Genomic DNA, 14,165 nt, shown 5'->3' with positions numbered 1-14,165 from the left:
TGAATGTGTGCTTGAACTGCCGTATAATTTTAAGAAGGAATTTACATGTTGCAAGAGGTCTGGTAAATGGATCAATGGGTAATGTTGTTGATTTTGTGAAATACAGAAATAGAGATGGAATTGAATTTTTAAAAATTAAATTTGATGGCATTGAGGAAGTACAGCTAATTGGTCGTTGTTCTGCTAGATTTTTGCTTGTAAAAGACTTATATGTTCGTCGTAAGCAGTTTCCTGTTTGCTTGGCATATGCGGTGACAATCCATAAATCGCAAGGTTTAAGTGTAGACTGTGCATTGGTGAATATTGGCAGTTCTGTGTTCAAGGAGGGTATGGCATATGTGGCATTGTCACAAGTTAGAACTTTATCGGGATTGTACTTGATTGAGTGTGATGTCACAAACATTTGTGCGGATCTAGATTGTGTTAAGGAATACAATAGGTTAAGAAGAGAGTATGCGCCACATTTGCCTCAGTATCCTTTGTTTGAGAAACGTGTGGTAGGCCGGAAACGAAGAAATGTGACCAATACTGGGGAGGTTGTAGCAAAAAGACGAAAAGTTGATGAACCTGAAATTATAAGCAGAAACAAAAAGGATTCTGTTGAAGATGTTGTTGGTTTTCAATTTGAAAACAGTTCTGGTGTCAACTGCTATGCTAATGTAGTGGTTAATGTTTTGTTTTCTCTAGAAAATGTAAAAGAAGAGATTGTGGTCAATTCTGATCAAAGATTTTGCAGTTTGTTAAATTCTGTGTTAGAGAAATGTAGCACTGATAGAACAAACATAGAAAGTGTGTCTGAAATTCGAAATCTGTTAGACAGATGTTCAGGCCAAACACAATTCTCTCAAAATAGTCAGCAAGATTGTCAGGAGTTTTTAATGTATATGCTTGATGTATTGCATGATGAAGGTGTAGATGTAGATCACCTGTTTGGGCTTTCTTATCAATGGCAGCATGACTGCGAGAACTGTAGGGTATCAAGTACTACTAGTGTAGACTCAGAAAGATTTATATATTTAACTTTGCCAGACAGTAAATCAGTCTCTTTTAATAAGCTAGTAAAAGCAGCTGATCACAACATGGAGTGTAGCCAATGTAAATCTGAAATGATGTCCACATTATTTATACGAACATATGGCCAGTATGTCATTTTAATGTTCCAACGATGTAGGCCTGATGGAACAAAATTGACAACTTTAATTAAAAATTTTGTGGCTTCACAGTTGTCAATATCAGGAAGCACTTTTGTAACTGTAGCAATTATATATCATGATGGTCCTTCAATAACATCAGGACATTATACAGCTTATTTAAAGTGTAGAAATGGCTGGTCATTCTGCAATGATTCTGTTTTAATTTTCAAAAAAAAATTGCCGTATGACCTTAAAAACTCTTACCTGGTGTTTTTAAAACCAAAATTTTAGGGAAAGAATCTCGGGATGTGCTCTGAGGAATTTCAAGAAGTTCTAATGGCTCCTACACGATTTGGCCTTGAGGATAAGTGTAGTATAGAGACATAACTTCTTATCATAACACTGGACGTCATGGAGAAATACGTGCACTTTGAATGAGTTCAGAAAAACTGTTTCTTTTTATAAGCTAATTGAAGCAGCCAATCAAAACATGGAGTAGAGGGAATGTAAGTCTGCAATGCTGTCTACTGTTTTACATTGCTTTGTGATTAAAAGTGATGTAGAGAATTAAATAATTGTACTAGTCATAAAGGTAGTGTAAGTCTGCTTCATAGTAAGCAGTATCAGTGTGATAGGAAATGTAGAACATGATTGAGCAAGAAGGGGAAGATATTACTAGTCCAGGATTGTGAAAATGATCTTCAACATTTTAATTGTGAAAGTTGCGGAAATACAACATGACGGGATTGGTTTAAAAGAATTCTAAGAGTTATAAATGGCTCAGACACGATTTGGCCTTGTGGAAACGTGTGGTAGAGAGCGAGAAGTCATTTATTGTATGTAACATGTTTTTGAAAACGATGGAGGTTTTCTTTCAGAAAGTGGCGGGTTGAAAGTAATAACAGCACAACAGAGTGTAAGCTGTTCATAGGACATCCTTGGCCGTCATGGAAAGTAAGTTAACTTTAAGGAGTTTTGAATTCTGATTTGTTATGTTGTATGGGTTTTTTAAACACAATCATTTTGATTGTGTTTTTTTTTCCCCGCTGTTATATGATGAATACCTTCAAGTCACTGTTTTAGTGAAATTTGATACATTCTGAGAACAGCAAAAATAAACCATTTAACATGTATAATTAATTCTGTTCTGTTTGCATTTATGATGTACATGTAGAACTGTGTAGGAGGCATGGAGAAGGTGAGGCTTCTGTAAGTGTCAAAGTTGTTGCATACGGTGCTTATATTGTACGTAGTCTTTTATATTTCATTACTTTCACTGTTTCTGACTGATCTAAAAAAAAAATTTTTAAAAGAACAGTAAGTATAGGGAAGGAAACAGACAGTTATGTTAAAAGAAACACAGCTATAGGGAATAAACTAGGGATACTGTTACCCGCAATCCTCTGCTGATGATGTCATTGAGCATGTCATGAATGATGTAATATGTGACATCATCAGCAGTGGATTACGGGTAATAGTATCTCTAGTTTACTCCCCTATAGCTGTCTTTCTTTTAACATAACTGTCTGTTTCCTTCCCTTATACTTACTGTTCTTTTTTTAAAAACAATTTTTTGGGTTCGCTTCCGGTTCGCGTACCGGGGAGCGAACTGGGAAGCGAACTAAGAGAAATAGAGGTTGGCACAGTTCCAAATATTGTACCAATTTTTTAATAACGGGGAGGTAGTTCTGAAAAGAACTTTTATTTTTATTGTTTTTGCTGTTTTATATTTTTTTATTATTTTTCTGAACATTTTTTTACTTTTTTTGAATTTTTCTGAACAGTTTTATATTTTTTTGTTTTTTTTTCGGAGGGGGTAACGAAAACGATTCATTGTAAAGGGCTCAACAGGAGCAACAAAACAAAAAAAAAAGAATTTATTATTTGGGGCGTTTCGTACAAACTTGCATATGATAGTCAATAGCTCTGTTGATCAGAGTGATGCTTCTTTCTCCGTAGCAAATGAATCCACTGCAATGTACGCAGACTTGTTTTACTTCACGAAATCTTGTTTGTATATTTGGCACCATCTCCCTGCCCTCTGGTCCAGTTACTTCCGGTACAACAGATCTTCTGGCCATAATAGGGAGATTATCTAGGTCGTTACGAAACTGTGCAGCACTGTAGTTGTTAGGATGCCACCTAGTCATATGGCGATGCATTGTGTAGTTTCCGAAACTGTATTTTTTGTCGGTCCCTCTGGACAGTCTATCTTGACATATAAGGCAAGTTACGTATCTTGCATTTACTTTTTTCTGACCTTTGGGAATTTAAAAAAATTGCCAAATGAAGTTTTCTTTCCGGTGAGACGTCCTGGGCTCCTCAGGCAAAAAGTGCCTCTCTTCGTGCTCGTCGTCCTGTTCCTCTTCTTCCTCTTCTTGTTGAATTATAACTTGAGCAGGTGGTCCACTCTTCCTTGGATGTGGTGGAGGTGGTGGGGAAGCACCAGCTGAAGCTACTAAAGAAGCCATTGCTCACTGGTAACAAAGGGTCTTTCTCTCACAATGATGAAAGTCAGAGTGAGGAAAGAAGGAGGGATTTTCATCATTTGGGAAAAACAATAGTTCTCAACCAATGAAAAGTGTTCATTTTATATTATATGACCTAGTCTTACATCATTAGGAAACCAAAAGTGAAATGAACCAATGAAAAGTGTTATTACCAAGTCACATGACCTGCTGTGTTTACGTTACGCGCTTTGCAGGGCCTCCCGGTTTGCTTCCAGAAACCTGTGCTTTGCGACTCGGTAAGCGTACCAGTTCGCTAACGTAGCACGTCATATGACGTATCACGCAACAACGCGAAACGTCATGCGGACGGGAGGCGTGATGATGTTGTTTTCTAACGCGGCAGTTGCGGTATAGAAACGTTTACCGGCTCGCGGTCTATTTCGCGGCATCAAGGTCAGCTAACGGGAAGCTTCCCGATTTGCGAAGCGGGAACGAAGAAAAAAAAATATTTAAAAAAAAAGTTATTAATAAACATATAAAATATATTTTTGGATTTAAAGAAGGATACATTTTACAGCTACAGATATTAGCTGTTAAAAAACCAATGAAATTCACTGAAAAAACCATAGGTTATAGACCATATATAGTTAGGAATTAGCATTTACGAAACCTTGAAAATTCACTGAAAAAACCATAGGTTATAGACCATATATAGTTAGGAATTAGCATTTAAAAAACCTTATTTTACTCACACAAAACCATTGAAATTCCATATATAGTTAGTTGCACTAACTATATATCGCGCACCCGCAATCCACTGCTGATCATGTCACATATTACATCATTCATGACATGGTCAGTGACATCACTGATGACATCACTGATGACATCTCAAATGACATCACTGATGACATCAATGATGACATCTCATTTGACATCATTCTTGTGCTAATACGATAAACCTCTTCAGACTCTAATATAACCTTAGATACACTCAGTGTATACAGACACTCACACACTGTCACTCATCCATGGAGTTACTCACACACCTAGTCAGTCATGCAAATAAACAATCTCACCTCCATTTCTTCAACTATACAGTTATACACACCTTACTTATTCAAACATATACTAACACATATTTACTCTCTTATACAATCCCTGATACAAGTTCACAATGATCCATACAACCACTCACACATTCAGTGGCTCTCATGCACAGTTATTTATATATGCCAACTCTCACATGTACTGTGTTTTACATATGTACTTACTATGACATGTAGCATTGAGATATCCATTCACTCATCAATACACTCATGCACACAGTCAACTGCCCATGTAGCTGTTTCCACATGCAGTCTTGAACTCATACACCTAGTGAATCAACTGCTCACACATCTATGCACAGAGTCACACACCTCCCAGCCACCCCTACACAAACTCAATCTCCCATACAAATATTTGGGCAACCAATCAATAACACATATAGCCTCTCGTATAGCTAATGATCAACACATGCAGCAGTTTACATCACAACAGACATTATGATGCACAAATTAAGACAGTTTAGTCACTAACCCATGCATTCAGTGAGACACATTTAATCACTCACTCATACAGTCAGTCACGCACCTACTAAATCCTTCATCCAGACACTTATACATCACTCATTCTTCAATATGTAAGACATATTTTAACTTTACAGAAACATACAGTCACTGGATGTTGTCATCAGTGATGTCATCAGTGATGTCATTTGAGATGTCATCAGTGATGCCATCAGTGATGTCACTGACCATGTCATGAATGATGTAATATGTGACATGATCAGCAGTGGATTGCGGGTGCGCGATATATAGTTAGTGCAACTAACTATATATGGAATTTCAATGGTTTTGTGTGAGTAAAATAAGGTTTTTTAAATGCTAATTCCTAACTATATATGGTCTATAACCTATGGTTTTTTCAGTGAATATATATATATATATATGCATATATATAGATAGGGATATATTGAAATTATTAAAATGCAAATGAAATCCACATATAAGCACTTTGATGGAATTTCTAAATGGTTGATGCAAAGAAATTCTGTTTAGCAACTGCTGCACCTATTATGAGTTTCAAAAAATGTAACAAAAACACCTCAAAAAATTGTTGGCCTCTTGCGTGTTGTGTGACATCAGTTGGCTCAGTTTCCACCCCCCCTGAAAAGATAGAAACACAGTTTTCCCAATTCTACACCATCACCTTTCGTGTAATAACCACATTTGTATTAAAAAGTCTTTCAAAATGGCAGTAATACTGCTGATGGAAAATGCGTTGAGTGCCTCTGATGGAGCAGTGCCTGTGATGGGCGAGAGGAGACCTCCCCTCTGCTTATGGGAGATCCAGGCGGAGAGGAGGAAGGAGCTGTGTGCATCCTGGGCAGGACAGCCCGCTCGGTGCACATGTACCTCCTGAGCTGCGTGTTCTCACCTTCTTCTATGCTTAGAGTCCAAACCATGATTAATCTTCATTTCAGAACACTCTTGTTCATTAATCTGCAACTTTGAAACAGTAAAGTTGATTGTATGAAGTTGAACTCCCACGCATAATCTGTGCATTAGATTAACTTTTTAGCGCCAACGCGACTAGAAGTGAGCGTCAAGGCACTGTGCTGCGTAGAGGTGCTAGCACCTGAATGCCCCCTCGGGCGATTAGTCGCGTTTTACAAATCCCAATTGATTGATATAAGTATTAGTGTCACCGTTCCCTATTTCTGTATATGTCACGTTTTATATTGCTCTGATACTCTATCAATTTCGTCATATACCATAAAGGAGGCAAAGGAAGGTAGGAGCACCAGATATCATTGTCCAATTGAGGAACTCGGACTGCGCATATTGTAGCATAGAGGCCATGGAGACGTTTGCCTCTCTTAGAAACTTGGGTTCCAAGGACCATTGGCAAAGCTGCGGCACCTGAAAACCTGTGACTGTGACTACCCTCATGGATTCACTGTTCCTTTTCAGAGTCCCCCCGGACCGCGTCTTGCCCTTTGGGTTAAGACAGAACTTCTGGGAGATGGGCGAGACGGGCCCTTGTGGTCCCTGTACCGAGATTCACTACGACCACGTGGGCGGTCGTGATGCCGCAGCCCTGGTGAACCGCGACAGCCCGGAGGTGGTGGAGATCTGGAACCTGGTCTTCATGCAGCACAACAGGTAAGAGTGGTCACCTGGTCAGTGATGGGGAATGTGTGTTCAGAGTGTGCTGGGTGATAGTGTGGGACAGCCTTTTTATTTGTTTCTGCCCCCTGATGTGTGCTCTTTTAATGTGTGTCTGTATCTATTATTATGTTCCCACCTTCTCTTCTCCATTTCCTTTCTTAGTCTTGTCCTGCTTGGCCATTTGCTATTTCTCACTTGAACTCTTTCCTTATTTCTCCCTCCTTCTTGAGATCAGATTGGAAAAATGTAAGCCCTATGAAACAATAAACACTGAGCCCTGCAGAGAGATCGAGTAGGGGTGACCCATGTAGCACGTGTAGCCTGCACAGACGTGTCTCCGCCCGTGCTGGGGAGATGCTGGTGCTGATCCACACAATGCTGTCAGATAGGGAATGGGTGCAAGTGTGCCCTGTACTCAGGGGCCTGCAGCCAGTTCCTGCCTCCTCTCCCTTGCATTCCCAGCTAGCGAGTATTGATCAAGAACCTCCTCTGGTTCTCGAAACTCACGCGGGGGAGTAGCTAGTGGTACCAAGCCTGTCTTGCTCGTGCCTATCAGATAATACAGCTTCCACACGATGGCTCAACACCCGGCGCAGCAAAGACTTTAACACAAAACAAACAAAACCTTTAGGAAAGGGTTTTATTTTACAAAATGCAAAGACTCTCTCTTTTAGAATAAGGCTTGGGGTTGTATTTTACACAATGCTCTCTAACAGAAAGGCTTTCCCAGATGCAAAATGCACAAGATTCAAATACACAAAGAGATATATTTATGTTTATATACAAGCAATATTAACACCCTTGGTAAATATGACAGCTGAATAATACTGATGAATAAACAAGCAGCAAATAATAAGAAATAAGACTCAAGCAAATATACTGTGACGTCCTGCAAGAGATCAGAAAGATATGTATACATCGAATGATTACTTTGGAGGTGCACCTTGACTCACTCACACATCACAAAGGAAGCACCTCAAATGATCAAAGCCACTGGAAACACACATCACAATGGCAAAAATCAAATCCCAACACTTCACCTGGTGCAAACACTGCATCTTAGCCCACTCCTGACTGGGGGAATTAAACAGCCGTGGTCAAGAGCTCAGCAACCAGGGTTCCACCCTCCGAAGTAGACGCGTCCGTCCCTGTTCGGATTCCAAACTCCCGGTTTCTGAGTCAGCAACCCTCAGCTTTAAACACACTAGAAGGTTCGAGAAACACCTCCCCCCGGGCCAGAGGAATCTTACCAGAACTAGCCAGGTTCCTAGCAAGCATTCTCTCGGCAGGAAGGAGTTCTCACGCCCCCCTTCTCCAAATCTCGCGTGTTCCAGCCTTTATCTTGACGAAGCTCACAAAGGCTTTCAGAGTACATTAAACAAAAAACAATCCTTGATCGTGAATAACCCAAACAACTTGCAAGCGCTGCTGTGCACGCAGAAAAACTGAAGCAAGGCAAAGTCAGGAAAAAGGATGACACGAGGCCATGTCAAAGCCAATAGGAAGAACTTCATAATTCTCATCAATCTACAACACAATGCACAATTGTGCACAGTTGCTTATAGATTCACACACTTCATCTCTCAATGTACAACACCGAGCACATGTGTACATCACTGCCCACAACACTGAACTTCCAGACCAAAAAGTACATTCCACACCTCTCTCTCTCCCTCTCATGCTTTCAAATGCACATCCCACACGCTCTGTTCTTGGCAAGGCTGTTCTACTCCGTGACAGCTCCCACTGAAAGACAGCAAGATCACAAGAAAGAAACGTGTAAGAGAAGCAAGGCATATGCAGGACATTTTACATCCAGGCTAGGATGAAATAACACACTTAAGTCAGTTAAAATAATTGTAGTCTAAGGTAATCACAGGGTGTCAAACCACAAGAGTTCCTCTAGCACTACAAAGCCACAACAGGATTTAGGAAACAACCCGGCCTTTTTCTGCATCCGTCTGCCCATGTTGTCGCCTGTTGTGTGAGTGCTTCATACAGAGACAGGGCAGAGGGTACACTAGTCTTTTCCTCCTTCTTCTCCACATGGCATCTCTGGTGACTTGTGATGGATTCCCTGCACAGCATCTCGGCACCTTCATCAATGTGTCTGTAGGGGTGGTCCACATAAAACATCATTACAGGATATTGGGCAATAGGTGACTGTAGTTGTTAAATCCCCCTGTTGGGACGGAGGGTGCCACAATCTCACACCTACCCGTCTTCTCTTGTGAGCTGCTTCACCCATTGCCCCTGCTCTTAGGGGCCATCTGTCCCGCTATTTGAGGCACAACTAATCACTAGAACGTAAGTGCTCTTCACTCCTTCTCTCATCTCACATAATCTACTGATAAAGTTGTTTCCAAAACCTCCAAATTCACTAAAATATCCCTTATGCTGATTCTGCACAGTAGACTCTCTGTGGAGCTCTCCTTGTACGGCGCGCGTGTCTTTCCCTGAATCTTGGGCCGTCCACCTGTAACTGGGCTTTGTCCAGGTCAGGCACTGTTGTGTAGTTATGAGGAAGTAGAACAGTTACACTCGAGAGCCCAGACACAAACAGTCCTTAGTAACTTCCTGGGCCAAGATACGCCTCAAACTCAAAGGTGCGAGGCAGGAGGCTACAAGGAGAGACAACTCGGTAGGGTCGAACACAGGAGGCCAAAATGCCCCAAAAGTCAGATTGCCCAAAGGCCTCTGTCCCAACTGGACTGAGGATCCCACCACGTAAAAAAGTGGATTTAATGTGCAAATAGACTTTTTCAGAAGTCTTGATGGGCACTCTACCATGGCGAGTGGATTTTTGGGATTGGCGTGCAGTTCACCACGAACAGTGCAGTGGAGACCAGTGGTGTCAATATTCACAGAGGAGGGATACTGGTGCTGGGGTTGGCTGGCACCCAAGCACATATCTCGAGGGAATAGCAGACCTTACAGTCTTATCTTGAAAACGTGCCGTTAAAGACATGATTTCATACAGTGAGGAACCCTCCCAGTCAACGGGCTGCTGTGGTGCTCACCAGTTAGACATGGGTAGTGGGGAGTCTGGGTTACTGACAGACTAACTGTGTGCACTGCAGTGGATAAGCGGAAAGTCCCACCTGGTTTTCCGAGGTCCTCCTTCTCTTCTAATGTAGTTATCTGTGATCTAAGCTTGTTCCTCTGCTCGGCCTCTGTCCTTTGTGGTTCAACTTTGGCTGGAATTACTTTATTTTATGAAGCACGTTTGAATGAAGATGATGTGGGTGCCTCACTGTTGTGCTCTTACATGAGCATCATGTAACCTCCTCTGTTACAGTTGTACAAGAGATGGGCGGTATGCACACGCTCTAGTCGCGATTAGAAGAGTATGATCGCTGCTAACCCTCTTACCGTATGTTTGTTGATAGGGAGGCTGATGGAAGCTTGCGCCTCCTGCCCCAGCACAACGTGGACACTGGAATGGGCCTGGAGAGGCTGGTGACCATCCTGCAGCACAAGCGCTCCAACTACAACACGGACCTCTTCACGCCACTGATGGACGCGATCCACCAGGTGAGGCTGGATCCATGGCAGACGAGTGCGGTTGTTGTGGTGCCATCCACCATTGGATAGGCTCTGGTCCACTTGTATAGGTGGACCCCTAGCAGGAAAGCAAGCCCCTTCTGACCCAAAGTATCTCTGAGTGGTCTCAGAACTGACCGCGTTCTGCGTGCTCTTGTCTTTCCAGGGTTCTCGGTGTCCTGCTTACCAGGGGCGTCTGGGTAGTGCTGATGCTGGCCATGTGGACATGGCATATCGCGTGGTGGCAGACCACATTCGTACCCTTTCGGTGTGCATCGCGGACGGGGTGTACCCAGGGATGTCTGGTGCTGAGTGAGTAACAGATTGCTACTGCTGATACCCTGTAAGAAGGTAAACTCATTTAGGGGAAGAGGGGGAGTGTCCTTTAGCCACAAACCTAGTAACAACTTGTAAAACTCTGTGGGTTTCTGGTGTTTGGAAGGCAATGGTCCTTATAACACTCTACAATAGAAAGTCTGCAGTGGAAATGTATTTACGCTTCTACTTGGAGGAAAGGACAGAACGTATATTTTTAGATTCCATATTTATGTATGCCATAGGGTTTTATATTACAACATGGCTGAGTAGTTGGCTGTTCTAGTTTTTTATCTTTATCATGCATTTTAATGTTTTATATCTGACTGTTTGGATTTTAATCTGGTGATTATGTATGAACCTTTACAGTTGTATGAAACAGAGTAAAGGGTTTGAATTGAATTGGCAGGCAATCCGTGAAACATGTTTCCCTTCAGTAATGAGACAATTTAAAATCTAGATATGCCAGGCCAGCCCCTTTGCCTCGAAGGCTGTGCCGCGGGCTGTACAGAGATCTCGCCTAATAAACAATCCTGTTCTTTGAGGGGGCCAGGCATGCCTGCTGGGATTTTGATGCAAACACCTTGGCCTAGATTACTAGTGTTGAATATATTCAATTTCTGGTGCAAACTCCCATTTCTACATGAAATAATATTCCAGGATGGGTTGTGTTTGCCCATACGCAAACTGCACACCGCCGAGTTGCCCATATGCATGTTACATTACTACCTTGCACTCTTTGCCAAAATGTTTACCGTAGATAAAACCTTGGAAGGATCTTGTTGGGAAATTGTGTGAAATTCTGTTTATGCGCCCTGTAAATGGACCTGATATATTACATTAAGGACCTGCATCTTTTCCTGTCTCTGTGGCCTGGAGTTTGATAATCACAGAACAAACTCATTGCTAAAAACCACCAACGCCCTTTCAGGGAAAAAAAGCCCTTTTCTTTTCTTTTCTTTTCTTTTCTTTTCTTTTCTCTTCTCTTCTCTTCTCTTCTGTTCTCTTCTTTTCTTTTCTCTTCTTTTCTTTCCTTGAAATTGCTTTTCCAAGCAGGTGACCCCCTGTGCCTATCTCGCAGGTTTTCTATTGGCAGTCGCCTTCCTCTGGAGCCTGAATTTCCATTTACAAGCATTACACTCTACTAGAAGCAGTCTGAACTGGTGGCCCGATGTGTCGCTGCCACAACTCGCGTTGTTAACTGCGGGGCGTTGGTTACTCTGCATTAGTGGATGGAGGTGGCTGGGATTTCACGTCTTCATGTCGGTGCACATCTGTTCTAGGACCGGGGGGGGGCACAGTAGGGTCAGGATGGGAGAGCTTGAAGGGAGGAGAGGTGGCATAGGGTGAGGGGAATGAAGATCAGGGGAGTGGGCAGGAAGGTCAGTGTAAGGTTCAAAGGTGAGGATCTGGGAGGTGTAAAGATGTGAAGTACCAAGGTGTGGGGGGAGAAGGAGCAAAGGGGTTAACCCTCTTAGGGAGCAAGGGTGAGAATGTGGGAGGGTGTAAAGAGGGTAAGGTACCTTGGGGGGGGGGGGGGGACAGATCTCAGCTTGAGGGTTGGGAAAGAAAATTGTGAATGTTGGAACAAATGCTGTTCACTTACAGAATGCGGATCAGCTTTCGGGGGAGGGCTTAGGAAGAGAATTCTAGAGACCTCAAGTTTAGGGGAACGGGGATTTAGGCATAAGTCCGGGGTCATCTAACGCATGAAACCCTACACAGATAAAAGCCATTGTCACTGGACATGCGGACTGCGGTGTGACATTTTCTGTGTTCGATCCCAGTATAACCTCGTTCTCTGTGTGAGATCCCGGTGTAACCTCGGTCTCTGTGTGAGATCCCGGTGTAACCTCGTTCTCTGTGTGAGATCCCGGTGTAACCTCGTTCTCTGTGTGAGATCCTGGTGTAACCTCGTTCTCTGTGTGAGATCCCGGTGTAACCTCGTTCTCTTGAGATCCCGGTGTAACCTCGTTTTCTGTGAGATCCTGGTGTAACCTCGTTCTCTGTGTGAGATCCTGGTGTAACCTCGTTCTCCGTGAGAGATCCCGGTGTAACCTCGTTCTCTGTGTGAGATCCTGGGGTAACCTCGTTCTCTGTGTGAGATCCCGGTGTAACCTCGTTCTCTGTGAGATCCCGGTGTAACCTCGTTCTCTGTGTGAGATCCCGGTGTAACCACATTTTCTGTGTGAGATCCCGGTGTAACCACATTCTCTGTGTGAGATCCTGGTGTAACCTCGTTCTCCGTGAGATCCTGGTGTAACCTCGTTCTCCGTGAGATCCCGGTGTAACCTCGTTCTCCGTGAGATCCCGGTGTAACCTCGTTCTCCGTGAGATCCTGGTGTAACCTCGTTCTCTGTGTGAGATCCCGGTGTAACCTCATTCTCTCTGTGAGATCCCGGTGTAACCTCGTTCTCTGTGTGAGATCCCGGTGTAACCTCATTCTCTCTGTGAGATCCCGGTGTAACCTCGTTCTCTGTGCGAGATCCCGGTGTAACCTCGTTCTCTGTTGGAGTTCTGGACTTTTTGGTTCTGTCCAGAGGTGTCAGGGATAACACCCGAAGACCCCGGAGTTCTACCTGTCTCGGTGCACAAACAAACAGAAACACGGGCTTCTCGATGGTGGCGTCAAAGACCAAAGGTTTATTACTGCAGGGACACAGAAATCACAGAAACTACACATGGGCAGTATCTAGGAGCCTGTTCAATTTGTACAAAGAGGGTTGTTCCTTATATACTAAATATTCTGCTCGGGGCAAATTCTTTACATGTTACCACAGTTCTAAACATTCGTGTCTTAAACAATAAATATTTGGCGTTGCACAGGAATCGTCAACAGTATCTGATGTCAAAACATTACGAATGAGGGGTTCCCACTATTCCATCATAATCCCATGTCAATTTCTCATTCAAGACCCGGACCGCCTCATCGTAAATTTCGTTACCTCCCCCTAATAAAGGCCCAGAAGGAAAGGAGCAGAGCCAGGTGCAGAAGATAGAAAGACAGGATAAGAGATGTTTGTGGGTCGTAAATGGGCACGGTTACCAGCTTCGGCCGCCTAATCATGATCAGGCCAACGAACACAAGAACCAGTATAGCAGGACTGGCCTCAGGCTGGGGAGGCAGTTCTTGCCGAGTCATGCTGCCACAGCGTTGCTGGCCTAAGGTGCACGTGTCCCTCGCAAGGTGAACCGCCGGCTAAAGCCTACGTGTCCTTAAATGAAAAGAGGTCATTGCGCGTCCATTGACTATGTGAGGGCAAGGAATACAAAATGGCTTCCGTGTTCTAAGATGGATGCCATGGGTAGAACAGAAATGTGTTTGTAACTGGAGTGCTCTTGCTCGTAGCATAGCGAAAACACCAGGATATACTAAATGGATCATTTGCGGTTCACTGATACCAAAATTATGTATTTACGACAATGTTACAAACACGAGTAAAATCGTCACGGAACCTCAGACCCTCCTTTTGCCCTTACATAGGCAATTACTCAGTCTATGTCAGAGT

General features: G+C 43.0%; 1 protein-coding gene across 1 annotated transcript in view; it reads left to right on the top strand.

The window, feature by feature from the left end:
• Positions 1–14,165, top strand: part of LOC144821935 (alanine--tRNA ligase, mitochondrial-like) — a 189,817-nt gene that overhangs the window by 30,910 nt on the left and 144,742 nt on the right. The window contains exons 4-6 of the mRNA XM_078679085.1: positions 6,601–6,792; positions 10,188–10,332; positions 10,508–10,653. Coding sequence (XP_078535211.1) covers positions 6,601–6,792; positions 10,188–10,332; positions 10,508–10,653 — 483 coding nt within the window. The remainder of the gene's footprint in view (positions 1–6,600; positions 6,793–10,187; positions 10,333–10,507; positions 10,654–14,165) is intronic.

Source organism: Lissotriton helveticus, chromosome 2_2 (assembly GCF_964261635.1).
Source record: "Lissotriton helveticus chromosome 2_2, aLisHel1.1, whole genome shotgun sequence".
NCBI classification, from domain to species: domain Eukaryota; kingdom Metazoa; phylum Chordata; class Amphibia; order Caudata; family Salamandridae; genus Lissotriton; species Lissotriton helveticus.
This window is presented reverse-complemented; position numbering and strand designations above follow the sequence as displayed.